The following is a 17,232-nucleotide window of genomic DNA, read 5'->3' as shown; positions in this document are numbered from 1 at the left end:
ATAATCAAAGGGTTTGGAGAGCTATAATAAAGCATGACTTGTTTGCAGTCCCGACAGAGGGGAACACGCTATTTTCGTCACCCTCGCTTCACCACTTACATCTGGTCAGTGCAGTCTGTGATCCTCAGCTCCCACATCTACTCCACATCTACTAAACGGCATAATATGTGGAAAGTGCCTGGTGTGGGGCTTCACGTACAGCAGACTCAGTAAACGGCTGCTGCTGTAAACGTTGGCACCAGTAGTGACTCGGGTGAAGGGACTGTTCTCACTCATTGTGTCCACTTCCCTCTCTACCACCATACACACACCTTCTCAAACACAGACACAAACAGCCGTAGATTCTCTGAGGTCTTCTTAGGGTAAGGGAGAAACTAATAACCCTCTACCAAGGGCCCCAGAGCCACGTGTCTAGGAGGAGGTGCACTGCACACTAAATCATTAAGGACTGCACATCCGCAGGTGTAGTCAGACTCTAAAATAGGAACAGGAGGGGCGCCTGGCTGGCTCAGTCTTGAGCATCCAACTCTTGATTTTGGCTCTCGTCATGATCTCAGGGTCCTAAGTTGGAGCCCCGAGTCAGGCTCGTCAGGCTCCAAGCACGGATGTGGTGGGGGGAGTCTGCTTCTTTCCCTCTCCCTTTCCCTCTGCCCCTGCCCCCCCCAAATAAATAAATAAATCTTTAAAAAATAAAATGAAATTAGGAACAGGACACTGCAATTTCCTAACTTTTGCTGGGAACACCTTAAAGAAAAAAAAAATTTTTTTTTTCCCTTAATCATATCCGGGTTCTTAATTGGTTGCACAGAAGAATCACCTGGAATCCTTCTGAAAAAGAATAATGCCTGGGTTCACCCCAGACCAATTAGATTAGAAACTCCTGGGAAGGGGCGCCTGGGTGGCTCAGTTGTTAAGCGTCTGCCTTCGGCTCAGGTCATGATCCCAGAATCCTCTTCAGACCAATTAAGTAAAAGCCTCAGGGGGTAGAGCCCAAGCATCTGCATTTTCCAAAGTTCCTCTAGATGATTCTACTGTGCAGCCAGAGTTGGCAATCCCTGATCCCCACTAGTATTTCTCAAACTTTGATGTGATTATGGATCACTGGAAGTGAGGATTCTGATTTGTTCTGATTCTAATTCAGTCTGGAGTGGGGCCTGAGATCCTACATTTTATTTTTATTATTATTATTTTTAAATATTTTATTTGACAGAGAGAGCACAAGCAAGGGGAGCAGGAGAGGGAGAAGCAGGATCCCCGCTGAGCAAGGAGCCCAACACGGGACTCGATCCCAGGACCCTGGGATCATGACCTGAGCCAAAGGCAGATGCTTAACTGACTGAGCCACCCAGGCATCCCACATTTCTTGTGACTTTTAAAGATAAAACGCAAGACCTGTACCCCTGAAACAAATAATACATTATATGTTAATAAAAAATAAAAAGGATATTCAGCAATTAAAAAAAAAGATAAAACGCAAGATTTCAAAGAAATTTTGTGCTTTAAGGGGACACTTCAGGCTCTGCCCCAGACCTCCTAGTGGAATTTATTTTCCCTTGGCCCTCGGAACCAGTTTAGAGAGTAAGTTTGAGGAACACTGAATCAACAGAATTATTTGAAATGTGACAAATCTTAATTGATTTGGTTTCAAATCCTCAGCATCTTGGCTTATCTCAAATGCTAGAAATACTGTAACGTGTCACTTCAATCCCAGCCAAGGGTCAAATGTAGCATCGCAAATAGAAGGCGAAATCAATCCCAGAAGGCATTTTGTGGCTGACTTCGCTTTATTCACACGAGAGCTAGAGGGGCTGACAATGACTTCCTCCAACATTTCTTTCTTCTGGTGAGTTGATGGAGAGTTTGGTTGCAGACGGTGTAAGGAGATGGGATGTGTGGGAAGACAGATCAGGGGCTTGTTACAATTCTACATCATCATGAATCATTTAATTTTAACCTTGTGGCTTGTCTAACACATTTGCCGTAAGAGTTGAGGAATAAATCTAATGCTCACTGGCAAATACTTGGCAGCCCGTGTGAGCAGCATCTTTAGAGGACACACGATCGATCCTAACGCTGGAGGCACCTCACATCGTGTGCCTGTGGGTCAGAATGCCTTGGGGTGCCGAGAAAGGCATCCCATGACAGCAGTGGGTGCTCAGGACATGCAGCAGGGAGCTCCAGAGAGTTGCAGTCAGTCCCAGGAGCGTGACATGGCTTCTCAGTACTGATAGGACCTCACAAGGAGCCACATAAGAATCACGGTGATCAGGACAATAGTGAAGTTGAGAAACAGCTCCCGGGTGGATATCCCCATCATCTGAGTTGGCTTGGTGAGAACTGACAGCGGACTTCGGAGGGCACGCCAACGACCTCCTGCTTGTCCTCACCTAATGGAAAGTAGCAAAGAAAATATGGGGAGATTCGTGAGCATGCTGTCCTCAATGTGGAAGAGGAGAGTGTTACGGGCTGAACCGTGGCCCCAACAAAATTTATATGTTGAAATCCTAACCCCCAGTGTCTCAGTATATGACTGTATTTGGAGATAGGGTCTTTCAAGAGGTAATTAAGTTTAAATGAGGCCATTAGGATGCACCCTAATCCACTGTGACTGGTGTTTTTATAAGAAAAGCAGACGAGGACAGACATGTACAGAAGGAAGTCCGTGTGAAGGCAGGTGAAGGCAGTCATCTACCAGCCAAGGAGAGAAGCAGCAGAAGGAATCAACCCTGTCAACTCCTTCATCTTAAATTTCTAGCCTCCAGACTATCTTTGGACTAGAGCCGCAGCTCTTCCAGGGTCTCCAGCCTGCTGACCTCCCCTGTAGATTTTGGACTTGTCAGCCTCCAAAATCACCTAAGCCAACTTTATCCATGTATCTACCTACATCTGTCTTGATATTAACTATAGATGTAGGTCACACACACACACACACACAAACCCTATTGGTTCTGTTTCTCTGAAGAACCCTAACTAATAAGAAGAACCTGGGTTTTCTGCCTAACGTCAAAAAGACCAACAAAGTCCTGATTGTTTTTCTGTGATGAATACATAGATGCATTGGATAAAACACAAAATATTGTATTTTCTCTCTCCAAGGATGTGTGTGCTTGCCTTGCTAACATAGGGTACCAACAAGCAAGGTCACCGAAACAAAGTAAGACCAAAAAGTGGTATGGTTTAGTATTTGTTCTTGCCTGGAATTGCGTGTAGAAGTAGGACCCCGTAATTTCTCAAGTGTCGGGCTGCCATAGGTCTCTATCTAAACCTGTGAACGCATGAAGTTCTTGCAGCAGCTGCTTGGCCTCTTATAAGCGCTGCATTGGGCACAGAGCCCACTGGGGTCAACCAAAAGTCCCTCGCATAACAGGCACTCAGTCAACAGAGCAAGTGTTAACCTCATGGGTACTTCTATTTCAAAAGGGCTTCTGCAAGCTATTTTTAGTCAAGTGCAGGATGTGCCTATATTGTAAACACTTCAAAGAGCAGGGATGGTATCTTTAGAGTGTGTACAGACAGGACATGCAGGAAATCGTACTTTGAGAACATATGCAATGCAATCAATGAGATTACTACCTTCAGTGATGTGGCATAATTGGTACTTTGTGTATGCAAACTGAATGAAATTAAAGATGAAAGATAACATTTTAGATATTTATTTAGATACTAAAATTTTAGATACTATAAAGTGAAAAAGTTTAGGGGGAAGGAGTGTTTTGTTTATTTGTTAAGGGTGGGAGTTCAGGGGGTAGGAAGGGTTGTTAGCATGCTTTTGGCCTGAAGGGCATTTTTAAGCATCTAATCGGACTGAATTATTAATTGTAATTACCATGTTTATTATATTATTAATGGATGAAATCACTAGTTGTACACACCAACTAAATAATCATTCTTCATATTATGGAACGGTTGGTGTAATTAACACATAGGTTCAAATGAGATGGCGTCAAGCAGTAGCTTATTGAATCTTGCTTTAAAAAACGGCTGATAATGACTGATTTCTGTATCATTTCCCTTTTAATTGCTATCCATCGTTTGGCCCTCCACATTCAGGATACAGTGAATTCCAATGGAATGCTTTACAAAGATTTGCTTTTGAAGGATAAAGTAAACAGAAGAAAATAAATGGATAAAGGAGGTAGAGAGAATGTGTTAGAAGGTATACAAGAGCAGAGAGGAACGGGAAGGTGACAAATCCAGGCCAGGAGCCTGGAGGCAAAGGAATGAGAATCATAGGCAGATTCTTCTCTCTTAATAAAATCTAGTCCTCGTCCAAACACTAATTTATTTGGGTGCATTTTGAAGAAATACAGAGATATGCAAAAAGAGAGAGACTCTATAATGATCAAAACAACCCAATTCAGGGAGGGCAAAATCACTATCCCACCAAATCTGCTTATTAGATTAAGCTCTTAAATAAAGGGATCCATGGAGAGTGGCCAACGAGAACATACTCAGAAAATGTTATTGAAAGCTGTCCACAGCTCTGTGTGACCTTCACAACTCTGTGACCTTCACAACTCCGGCAAATATTACCACGATTTTTCTCTTTCCCATGACTGTAGCTGAGAAACTGAGAGAGAAGGTACGTTGTTTGCATAATGGCACGTAACAAGTTAGAGGCAGAACTAGAATTGGCAGACTGGAACTGAACTAATTGTTAGAATTGTGGTTACTACATAGGAGTGATTACAAGGATGAGTTATTACTGCAATTAACTGCCCTGACAAAACAAAGTGTGTGTAAAATTTCAACACTTTGGGAAAACCATTTGACATTTTTTACTGAGGCTGATAATGCTAACTCTCTATTACCCAGCTATTTCATGTCTGCTCTAGAAACGCAAGCACGTGTGCACCAGGATCCATATACAAGAATGTTCACAGCCACATTTTCATAATATCCCCAAGCTGGAAACAACTCAGATGTTCATCAACAGTGGGATGGATGATGAGTTTTGGCACATTCATACATTTGAGTGCTATAGAGCAAAGCAAATATATGAACTATAGCAACACACAAGATGGATGGATCTCACAAATAGAACTGTCAGGCCAAAGAAGAATTTACAAAAGACACATAGAATGTGATTCCATTTATACAAAACCCAAAACAGGGAACTTAGTCATGTTGTTTAGGAATGTTGACAGAGGTGGTAAAATTATAAAGAAGAGAATAAACAAGATTATCTCAGCAATCAAGATGGTGATCACCTATGGTGGGGCAGAAGGGAGAGATGATCAAGAATGGACTTCTGGGGTGCCAACAATGATCTCTTTCTTGACCTGGGTGATAGCATACAGGTGTTGCTTTATAATTATTGTCCAAACTATGTTTTATGATTCTTTACACTTTTTTCCAGTAGTCTCTGAATTGACAGCCTACCTCATATACTTCTTTACTTCCTACCTCTTACTATTTCTCACACTTTGATGGTAAACTTGAATATTTGTTGTTTTATATATTTTTAAATAAGTAAAATACAAAGAGTTAAGCTGAGAATTTCTAATGAATCCAGTTGAATCAATGCGCACGCTAACAGTAAGAAGTGGACTTTACTATCACACACATTTATATCAAAGTTAGGCAGATATTCAGATCAGCAAACTTCCATTCGTCTGCTGCTACCCCACAAAGACAATTCTGGCCTCATTGTAAATCTTCCCCAGAGTCAAGATCACACCATATGACCCAAAGTGATTGCCAGATGGGTGAAATAAAAACCAGAAAAGCTCTGAATACATTGACATTGACCTTCTTCCAATGGAGGCTTTGCGAATTAGGAAGGGAGAAATGCATACCACGAGATGAAAGAAAAAAGGCAAATAAGAATAAATAATACTCTTTACATCTTTAAAAAATACTGGATACAATAGGTATCGCCTATTTCATTAAGAAATGTAAATATGCCTCTGTGTTTCTCATTTGCAACTTGTACACACACAGACACACATACTCTAAGTATAAAAATCCCTCTGTCACCTGAAGAGGGTCAAGGACACACCTGGCTGCAGTAGGCTGCTTCTCTCTCTCCACCTCGGGCTCCCACTCCTGCTTGTCTCCCAGGCTCTCTGAACTCCTGGACTCTGGGCAGGGCCTAAAGTAGTCTGAGGGAGGTGGCAGTCACTGTGATGTCACTGATGAAACATCTCAAAGGAACAACCTCCAAAGGTTTGAAGCTATTTGTGTTTAGGGGGAAGATAGAAGTCTGTTGACTAAGACTCTAGTCCTCTGGCTGCCTATTTGTACTAACACCACACGGACTTAACGTTTTCCCTTCCCGTTGACTTTAGGCACAATTGATGTGGATTTTAAATTTATCTTTTACATCTTCACGAATAGCTCTAACATGTGTTTCAGACATCATAAACCCAGAGCGATAGACTAATACCAGATTAATGCTGAAACTGGCCACTCCCCCCTACTCATCACACAAGGGTGTAAAAAATACGACTTTGTTGGGGCACCTGGGAGGCTCAGTCATTAAGCGTCTGCCTTTGGCTCAGGTCATGATCCCAGGGTCCTGGGATGGAGCCCCGCATGGAGCCCCGCATCGGGCTCCCTGCTATGTGGGAAGCCTGCTTCTCCCTCTCCCACTCCCCCTGCTTGTATTCCCTCTCTCGCTGTGTTTCTCTCTGTCAAATAAATAAATAAAATCTTTTTTGGGGGGAGGGGGGCAGCAAAGCAAGGTTTATTGAGCAATAGCAAAGTGATAGTACAGAGCTCCTGAAGAGGGAGGGGACGTGGAGGGGTTGCCCAATAAATAAAATCTTTAAAAAAAAAAAAAAAAACTTTAAAAAAAAATATGACCTTGTTTTACCATCCATATCCTTAACTATCTGAAATATGAAGAGTTCTCTGCCTTGCACACACACACTCCAAATCACACGGGCACCAGAATTCAACAGACATCTCCAGCTCCTTCAGAACTGACCTTCATCCAAGCAGTGAAAGCTATCTCCTCAGTCACCTGCTCTCCATAACATTCCAGCTAAGTCGTATTTTGGAAGTTTACACATTAATATACAGTTTCATCTGAGACAGCTGTGGAAGGCATGGTTTATATCTCTTTCAGTAAACTAATCCCGCAGCAAACTTGTAGAGCAAAACTCAGTCCTTTGGAGAGACCTCAGGGGTAAAAACAGAAGCGGTTGACACTAGTGCAATCGTGAGTTATGGAACCTATCTGCAAGAAATAGAAGTGTGTAACTTTCCATTATAAACGCTAACTAAAACTAAGCTGTTAAGATGAGTTTACAAGCAACATTCTAGATGTCTGGAGGTAAATGGAGCCCCTGAACTACTTAATGGGACTTGAAAGCACATCAGCAAAGCACTTTCCACGGGACCCCAGCAACTATGTTTGCTCAGCAAATCCCTTCCTTACAGATGATAGAGCAAATCCCCCTCTGAATTCTCAAGTAGGGCCAATCAAAATAATGCATTCCCAGAAGGCATAAGCAAGCAAAATTCTCCATATAGTTGTGTTCATTGTCAAACCTCTCCCCACTGTGCCTTATACTCCAGAGACGTTACTAAAAGACTTTCCATCCTTTTCTTCATTTTCAACATAAACCCAGTGATAGATAATGTTAAGACAACATTCTGTCACCATACGCCTTGTAAAAAGATAGCTGGGTGAAGTGACAGATAGTATATAATAATTATAGCTCAATCGAACACTGGCACTGACGTGTTGCCATCTGGCGAACCCCTTCAAATGTAGTCAGATTTCTGTCTTTTGCCTCCGAGCTCTTGCCAGATCATTTCAAAAGCTGAGAGTGTTTTCCTAGTCACCAAGCCACACCCGTACCTTTTTTTAACCACTCAAAACTATGCTGGGGGCAATCAAAAAGTTACATATGTATTACAGAACATTTGAAAATATTAAATCATACAGAAAATTTCTATTAGCTATTAACCTCACCACCCAATGGGGGAAAAAAATCCTTCCTACTACTTTTTATTCGTGTTCAGGCTGCACACAGTCTCAAATTCCCAAGATATTTTTGGTAAAGGAATCTGATATGTGGAAAACCTCTATCTTTTTTGATTCACGTACAATCAAATTCATATTATGCCGTGGGTTTGGTATTGTGTGTAGGGGACGAGCATTTATTTTGTACATGTTCAAAACAGGATTAGCTGTACAATATTTAAAACATTAAATACAATGGGGAAATGTCAACATATTCCCAAACATTGTCAATTTGTTCGAATTGGTCAATTTCAATGTAACTGGGAGGGAAAATCCTATTGCTTATTAATGAGTCAGTTCAATTTGTCTACTCGGTTGTCCCATTTAAGTTGGTCCACTTTATACCAGGGACTACTCTGCCCAGTACATTGACAAATTCGCAGATAAAGCCCTCAGAAGCTTCTGCATAGTAGTGGCTTATCCACTGATGTCCTGAGACAGTGGGATTACATTGAGAATTTAGCTTGTTATCAGTTTGACCTAACCCTCTCCAGAAAAATATGAAAGCCACCCAAAGTCACGTGACAACTATTCAAAGGCCTACGGGATAGTTTAGCCCTGAGGATTTGCAGGTCTCAAAAAAAATAAATAAATAAACATTATGGTCTCTCATTTAAGAAACTGAGAATAACAAGATTTCAAAACTCAGTGCCAAAGCAAATGCATCCTTTTCAATTAACCTTTCTTAAGGTCTGCTGACATTTTCCTTTCTGTGAGCAGTTCCCAGGACTTAACAGCATTCATTCCCTATCAGCTTTCTTTCAAGGTGCTGTTCTGCCCATCAACAAGAAGACATACTAAAAAACCTTTGACGTTATTTCTATGCCTATGAATATAGAATTCAGCCAAGGGCCCAAAATGTCAAGTAAAGGGGTGCCTGGGTGGCTCAGTCAGTTAAGCGTCTGCCTTCAGCTCAGGTCATGATCTCAGGGTTTTGGGATCAAGTCCCGCATCGGGCTCCCTGCTCAGTGGGGAGCCTGCTTCTCCCTCTCCCTTTGCTGCTCCCACTGTGTTCTCTCGCACTCTCTTTGCCAAATAAAGAAATAAAATCTTTTAAAAATGTCAAGTAAATAATGTTCACATTGACATTGATCCTGATGATCTACTTGGCATTAATATACCCTCCCCTGCCCCTTCACCACCACCATACATTCTTCAGTATAGTATACCCTTTGAGAATCAATGCTGAGCTCTTGTGCTTGATTATTCCCCGTTTTCATCCACCGTTTTACTTTGCAAAAAGTGAGCACCTCAAGTCAGTCCATGATTTCTGGGTCAAGTCTATGACATGATGGAAGAAATCAGCAGGGCCTGATGAAAGGTGATAAGCTCTTAGCACATCACGGTAATGAATATGATCATGAGGACGATGCCTTTCTCATCTTCACATCTTCACATCCAGCTGCTCATGGAGCTGCTCAGAAGGAAAGAAACTGCTTTCTGCTGTGCTTTTTCATTATCCCAAACACAGAAGTACAAGCCCAGAGAAAGAGGAAACCCTATTTCTTGAAGCTCTCTCTAGGTCCTTGAAAAAGTAATGATTACTATCTGTATTCTCAATTATTTATGGCATATGTGTGATTTTTGTCTCACTAAGTGGATTTTAATTTCAAAGGCAGGGATAGTCTCTTGTATTTCTCTTGTTCTCTAGCCATGCATCAAACCAACGAAGTATCATAACAGATGATCTAGAATGTATGGCAAGGGGCTCAGTCTGCACCTCCATCCTATCACATCTCCTACTGAGATCCAGACATGTCTGAGTGTGCCCTGCAAACATGAATGGGGGAAACTGAGGTCGACATCAAATAAACCCATAAAAGGATCTAGATACCACCTGGGAGAGAAAACTCCTTTAAAGGGAAGTGATCAAAAAGAGGGGCGCCTGGGTGGCTCAGTCGGTTAGGCGACTGCCTTCGGCTCAGGTCATGATCCCAGGGTCCTGGGATCGAGCCCCGCATCGGGCTCCCTGCTCGGCGGGATGCCTGCTTCTCCCTCTCCCACTCCCCCTGCTTGTGTTCCCTCTCTCTCTGTGTCAAATAAATAAATAAAATCTTTAAAAAAAAAAAGCAATTGGCTTAAAAAAAAAAAAAAAAAGATACATGTTGTTCAGCAACAGGGAGAATAGTCATTCCACTGCACATAACACAACTGGTTAGCCAGGCCCCCTGAGAAATAGATGCCAAGGTGGGACTAAATGTGCAAAAGGAAAATATATTAGAGGAAATGCCTCAGAGAGAAAACATGGAGGGAGAGGAACTAAGAGAGCCATCGAACAGCAAAAGAAAGAGACAGGGGGGAAAAGGAACGGAGGTTGGGTAGAAGCATCTCAGACTGCAATTCAGTTCTAAGGAAAGTCTGACCAGGCTATTTGGAAGCCTCAAGTCACAGTCGCATGTCAGAGACATGCCACGTCTCCCAGGGAGGAGATGACCTTCGCATTCCTCCCATGCTCATTGACCAGGAGCAGCCCGAGGGGCTCATGGCTTCTGTGCAGATGTGATTATGATTTCAGCTGGGATCCACCTCGATGACTATAGGTGAGAGGCACCAGCTCGTGGCCCCTGTCCCCACACACTACCCATCCTGCTTCACTATTGCTTGGAGTCTGGGTCCTAGAGGAGAGAGAGCTAGGGATAAAAACTCTGAGCAGCATGTAGCACTGAGCGGGAGAGAGAGATTCTCCCTCTACCTGTACCATCTCTTGGACCTCAGCGCATCCGGGGAACCAGCAATGTTACTTCCTTCTGGTGAAGTGTCACGGAGCCTGGCAGAAGCAGCAGATCAAGACCAACTTGCAGTTCGTATTCAGCTGTGCAGGCCTCCGTAGCAAATAATAGTAGAGAGCAGCTTAAGCTAAAGAGCAAGAAAATGGCAAGCACTGTGTGGTAGCCAGCCGCACTTGTGCATGGGTCCATGTGAACCACCTCCTCAAGTTGCTGGAAATAATCAGGAGGAACATGACAGGGACATGCAGTTTTGCATAACAGGTGGGAACGAGAGCCAGAAAAAAAATATGTATTGGTCCTTTTTATAATAACCCATTTCGAGTCCTGGGTTGGTGAGATGACACCTGTTAACATCATTTGACTTGGAACCAATTAAATTCCTCTTCTCTGGAACAAGTGTATTTCTGCTCTATAATAAGATTCTGCAAGCAAACAGCTTTCTTTCAGCACGTTAAACATAGCAACCAGGGAGAAAAAAGAAGCAGCCAAAAATGTGTTTACTACTAGGCTAATACCATCTGCCCTCAAAACACTCCCAGATTTCAGACTGGCTTTGTTATTTTTCAGATGGGAAATAAGAATTCAGCAGTCTTTCGATGTGCTGTTACCGAGCCGCTCAGGGAGACTAGCCAGACACGCCTACTTGAAACCTTCTGTTTCCTGGTGAATTTGATCGAGGATTTCACTGAATCTCTTTTGAGAATCTGTCAGTCAGAATATCACAATTGCAATTTCAAAATGAATAATAAGGATCAGGCAAAATTGCTTGTTCTCTGTGAACACGTTCATTTGGCTTTAGCTGTGGCTATGAAAGCCCAGGGAACAGAGTCGTGAAGAATCATGAAAATCTAACTCTGCTCTCTGTGAAGGCAATGATAAAACCGAAGCGCCTCGTTGCAGTAATGTGGAAGAAGATTAGCTGGGTGCAAGCTACAGGCTAGGTTTCCTTTTGGATGAGGGATGTACTCTCTCTGAGAGTATTGGGCACTTGTTCTAGAGCCTGGGGAGTAACCTAACCTTTTACACTTTTACAGTAAGTGATGTGAAGTTGCCAGGGGCTTATATTCTGAGAATTTAGGCAGCTTATCTGGGAGAAGTGGTTCAGCCCTCCTCTTTAGCTTGCATTTTGCTGGTTCTTGCCCTCATGTGCCAGTGTGCAAGAGGAAAGGGGGCCCCCACACCTCAGGCCAATTATATCTGTGTCCTCATGGGGGTACCCCTTTGGCACTAACAAAAATCCAGCCAGCTAACTTCTTCTTCATCTTCTCTTGTTCTGCCCCCTTCTTTTGCGAGATGCTACAGCACTCGCCAGGCCCTTACCTGTCAACCATGCCCACTGAGTGCCAACGCAAGCAGAGACATCCCTGCCACTTCCGCTCTGGACCACGGCATCTCCCAAGCACCGCCGTGGCTTGCCTTGTCTTGGGCCTACAAGACACCTCTCCTCTGCAGCCTCCTCTGCTGGGTACCACAGATTCTGACCACCGTGGGCCCCGAGTCATCCTCACTTCTGGAGCAAGATGAGGAGGGGCAGGGAGGCAGTGTGCCTTCCGTGTGTATAACCCTGTCGAGGAATGCTGAAGGAAGACTTCCCTGCTCTCGCCCCCATGTCTTCCCAGACATGAGTTCGCAGCCAGGGACTACATAGAAGTCATAGGCATCATCTGCTCTCAGGTTCACTCCTTCCCTTCCACCACTAACATTTGATACTAAACTCTCCTTTTCTTGGCATGGACTGTCTCTCGGCAGGCGGCTAAGTTCCCAGAGCAAACCAGCCTCTCTGGGGTCTGCTCTATCAGTAGGCATGATACGCACTGACAGAAGCTGGAATGCGGCCCTAAACACAGGCCTCAGACTCCCGCTCAGGCCCCACCACATCAGCAGCCTGGCACAGACCGTGTAGCACACTGAGCTTCCCGCCAAATATCCGCCCGTGGAGGTCAGAGCAGAAATTGGCTTCTCTTCGCTCCAGAGAGAAAGCATACTATTTTGTGTGTCAGTGGTTTCCTGCAACTCCGGGATGAAGTTCAAAATCTTGATGAACAATGCTACCAGAATCAAATCAAACATCACATCCCCTGGTCTTTAAGGCTGGGATCCCCGTAGCCAAGCACACTACTAACTCCACTCTATTGTCACCATGGACCTTCTTGTCCATCTCCCCAACGTAAGAACAGGGATCAGACCTCTCACCCTGCAGACGCAATGCCGAGTCAGGTAGTGCAAGGAACATAACGGGCCACCCCATAGAAGTTTGTAGAACAAAATTATGCCTGAATGCAAACATGATTGATTGGTTAATAACTGTTCAACTCTGGAGAGTCATGGGCCAATGAATGTTGTAAAAATAAACCTCTCGGGCGCCTGGGTGGTACAGTTGGTTAAGCGTGGGACTCTGGGCTTCGGCTCAGGTCGTGCTCTCAGGGTCGTGAGATCAAATCCCGCGTGGGGCTCCCTGCTCAGCATGTTGTCTCCTTAAGACTCTCTCCCTCTCCCTCTGCCCCTCCTCCCTCTCTCACACACCCTCTCTCTCCAAAATAAATAAATAAATCTTTTTAAAATAATAAAATAATAAAAAATAAGTAAATAAATACAACTCTCTAACCTTTCAACGATTTACGTGAGAAAAGATGATGATGTTCACAGGACCTGGAGTAATTTGAACTACTTGGGATTTCTTGATCTAAAAATAGTACATTCTAGGCTTCTTACCACTGACCAGGTCTGAGAGCTGTTTTTGAGGTTGGTACATAACATGCTTTAAAGGGATGATTTTCTCTCTATTGAAGCTGAGCAACAACATAATTTGTTGTAGATTTTTTAGAAGAAATTTTAAAATTGAGCAATGTAAAAAATAATTCAAATGTGCCTACCACACAAAATTAACAATTCTTAATATCTTTGTCATATTGCTTCATGTCTTTTTTAAATAAGGGAATGAAAATATAATTGATAAAGCTGAGGTCCCATTGAACCATCAACGCTATGCTCCTTCCCACCTCCCCCCCCACCCAGATAAAACAGCTGCTATGAGTTGGGGGTACAGTCCAAGTTCTATAATTAAACCTTTTAGATTTAGCATCTAGATTACGCTAGCGTGATAGGTAGGTTTCCCTCTTTCTTTCTTCTCTGAAACAATTTGTGTAAAGTAGGCATTATCTTTTTTCTTTTTAAGATTTAGAATCTACCGGTTCCTAAACTAGGTGGGCCTGGTGACCTTTTTGAGAGTATTGGAGGAAATTTTTGACTACTCATTTCATGATTTTTCGTAGTTATAGGTCCCACTTAATAGGTTTTCTGTTTATTCTTAAGTCAATCTGGCAATTTACTGTATTACTAGAAAATTGTCCATTTAATGTTTTTGTAATTTTTCCAAGTATCAAATTTTATGTTTTCATTTCATTTCATTTTTGCACAAAGGGGGCAATTTATACACTTCTACTTCTGCATACTTGGCACTTTTGGTGCGTATGCGAAGCGGGGCAGGGAGAAGAACTCAGATTGGTGTGTGCGGGAAGCAGAGCAGGGAGAAGAACCAGGAAGAGCCCCGGGGCAGGGACTGGGACTCTCTCGCTGGCTCAGTCGGCCATCTTAGGACACAGATTTTCCTTATCATTCCCCCCCTTTGATGCCCTTTAAACACCTAGTTTAGAGGGCATCATTCTGTTTGACTCTGAGGGTTGACTGCAAGGCTTGGGGCGAACACGGACTTAATTATAAACTTAACAGCACACCAGGTAGCAGAGGACAAGGACTGACTGGGGCCAGGAAAACCATGGTGAAATGCACTCAGGAGTAGACAGCAGAGGGCCAGTAAAAGTGGGATCTATGACCTTAGGTAGAAGGCTCTGGGGGAAAGTCCAGTCAGGAGGGGCAACAGTGTAGAGTCCGACTCCCAAGATGAGGGAAATCACGCTGAAGCCAGAGTGGGTTCATGAATCCATGAGAATCCATGGCTGGATTCTCCACTGGCACAGCTCCTCGTCCGAATGACGAGCTTTCTTCTTTCTTCCAATCTTTGACCCAAACTGAGTCCCCTGTCTGGAAGGAGTGTACGTAAGACCCTAAGGAGATTGGGGCCCTCTCAAAGGTGTACTTTTGTAATTTATTTAGGGTGGCCCCCAGGGCCTGAACCTGCTCCTTTATCCCTTTATCTCCAACCTGATGCAAGTTTCCTGGAAGGTTTCCCAAGCACAGGGGAGGCCGTCCATATAGTAATTCAAGTGGGGAGAAACCTGATGTCCCAGGAGTGCAGCGAGCATGCAGGAGAGCTAGAGGTAGCAGACCCAGCCATGGAAGTTAGTTTCCTGACAAAACTTTGCTAAGGTTCCCTTGAGGGTGGGATTCATTCACTCTACTGTTCAGAGACCCCATCTCCTCTTGCCTTGAATTCAATTGGAGGCTAGTGTGTCCAGTGGGCTCAAAGGTTACTGGAGCCCTAAGCTTGGAGAGTATGTCTCAGCCCAGGAGAGGGATGGGGCAATCAGGCAGATAAAGGAATTCATGTCAGACCTTGTGGCCCCTGAATTCACACTGGCGAGCCTGGCAAAAGGGCTGTTGTATCACCCGCATTCCAGTGGCCCCGAGGATGGTCACAGTCCTTTTGCTGAAAGGGGCCACTGGGGAGGTGACAACAGAGTGCTCGGCCCCAGTATCAACCATAAAAGTCACTAGTTGGCCCCCCACCTTCATTCTGACTGTGGGCTCATGGGGGCCAAGGAGGAAAGAGCCTGGTCCCCCTCAGTCTGAGTCCATTCCCACAAGGCCTATGAGGTCCTCCTCTCCGGGTTCTTCCTTGTAGCGGCTGGGCATTCATTTTTCCAATGCCCTTTCTCTTTACAGTAGGCACATTGATCCCCTGCCAAGGGGATTCTGGGCTTCCCCCCTTTTGGTGGTTGGGGTTTCCCCATCTTTGTGTTGTCCTTTTCTTTCAGGTCAGCGGTAAGGAGGCTGACTTTTTCATCTTTTTGTCGGCTTCCCATTCGGCTGTGACCTCCCTGTTCACGTAGACCTTATTGGCAATCTCTATTAGTTGGGTGATGTTCATCCTGGCAAAACCCTCTAGTTTCTGAAGTTTTTTTCTGATGTCTGGGGCAGCCTGAGCCACGAAGGAGGTGTTTATCATCAGTTGGCTTTCCTGTGCCTCGGGGTCAAATGGAGTGTATATCCTGTAGGCTTCACATAGTCTTTCATAGTAGTCCCCAGGGGACTCCCCTGGTTGTTGAGTGACCGAGGATACCTTAGTCATGTTCATGGGTTTCTCAGCTCCTACCCGGATTCCCTGGAGGAGGGCCTCCTGGTACCAGTGGATGTGGGCCTGTCCCTCGGTTGTGGTGAAGTCCCATGCTGGGCGCTTTTCGGGTGAGGCTGTATTAGCCCCGGCAGCAGAGTCAATGACTCCCGCTGGTGCGTGCTCTTCCAGGTACAGCCGTGCACCTTTCATTATTCTCCTCCTTTCCTCTGTGTTAAACAGGGTGCATAGTAACTGTTGGCAGTCTTCCCAGGTTGGCCAATGAGTCTGGAAGAGGGATTCTATGAGGTCTACCATGGCCTGTGGTTTCTCAGAGTAGGATGAGGTGTTGTTTCCAGTTGAGGAGGTCGGTGGTGGAGAAGGGCTGATAATACATCATGGAACGGCCGGGTTGGACCGTCCCGTCTTCATCGCACCTCTCGGGTTCCCGTCTCTCTCATACCACCGTTTGGAGGGCGCTTGCGCCCGGCCTGGGGCGCAGCCTGGCTGCTGGTCCTGGAGAAAGTGGATCCTTTGGGCCTGGGGGCACTGGTGAAACCAATGGCAGCAGAGTGTCTGGAGCTAAGGGCCAGGTGTTGACGGTCTTGGGGGTATGTACGGTGGGGGCAGGTTCGGTTCGTCCTCGGGATCTCCGGCTAGGATTTGTGGACACTGGGGCTTTTGCTGATTTTCTTTGGGTCTCTTGGATGAAGCGATTAAGACCCTGGCCTGTCCCTGCCTATTGCAAGCGAATCGCACCCAGGGCAGAAGGGTCTGAGCAATTCCTAGCCAGGAGTCAATGTACGGAAACTGGTCAGGGTGTCCTTGTTCTCCTGTTATGACTCACCATACTCAATGAATTGTTGGGACATCCAATGGCCCTTCTGAAGGCCACCTGACATCAAAGGTGGGCCATTCCAATTCACATAAGGTTCTCAACTTGCCAGGGTTCATCCTGACTCCATAGTCTTCCAAAAACCCCTTTCCCTGAACTTTGGGGCCAGTAAGCAGTGTTGAGTCTCCAGGTGATGTTGAGAGATTTGGTCAAGACCTGTACAATGTCTGCCACAAATGCGGGTCCATTGTCACTATGGATTGTTAATGGCAGGCCGAACCGGGCATGATCTCCCGTAAGAGGACTTTAGCTACTTCCCAGCTTTGCTCTGTCCTGGTCGGGAAGGCTTCGACCCACCCAGAGTATGTGCATACTATTACTAGGAGATATTTGAATCCCCTGCTCGGCTGCACATCTGTGAAGTCTACCTCTAGATCTTCAAAGGGGGTTGCTCCCATCCTCT

At 44.7% G+C, this 17,232-nt stretch overlaps 1 protein-coding gene across 2 annotated transcripts; it reads right to left on the bottom strand.

Moving 5' to 3' along the window:
* Positions 1–2,100: 2,100 nt before the first annotated feature.
* Positions 2,101–10,787, bottom strand: SLN (sarcolipin). 2 transcript variants are annotated; one of them, XM_078059059.1, is made up of 2 exons: positions 10,668–10,787; positions 2,101–2,387 (listed from the first exon to the last, which is right to left on the bottom strand). In XM_078059059.1, the coding sequence occupies exon 2, from the start codon at positions 2,315–2,317 to the stop codon at positions 2,219–2,221; it is 99 nt and encodes a 32-aa protein (XP_077915185.1). In that variant the 5' UTR covers positions 2,318–2,387; positions 10,668–10,787; the 3' UTR covers positions 2,101–2,218. The 2 variants fall into 2 exon arrangements, with proteins under 2 accessions (XP_077915185.1, XP_035923753.1); XM_036067860.2 differs by lacking the exon at positions 10,668–10,787 and adding an exon at positions 6,002–6,059.
* Positions 10,788–17,232: the final 6,445 nt, after the last annotated feature.

The sequence above is a fragment of the Halichoerus grypus genome, chromosome 11 (genome assembly GCF_964656455.1).
Source record: "Halichoerus grypus chromosome 11, mHalGry1.hap1.1, whole genome shotgun sequence".
Classification (NCBI taxonomy): Eukaryota; Metazoa; Chordata; class Mammalia; order Carnivora; family Phocidae; genus Halichoerus; species Halichoerus grypus.
The sequence above is the reverse complement of the archived record's forward strand: the minus strand, read 5'-3'. Positions and strand labels throughout refer to the sequence as shown.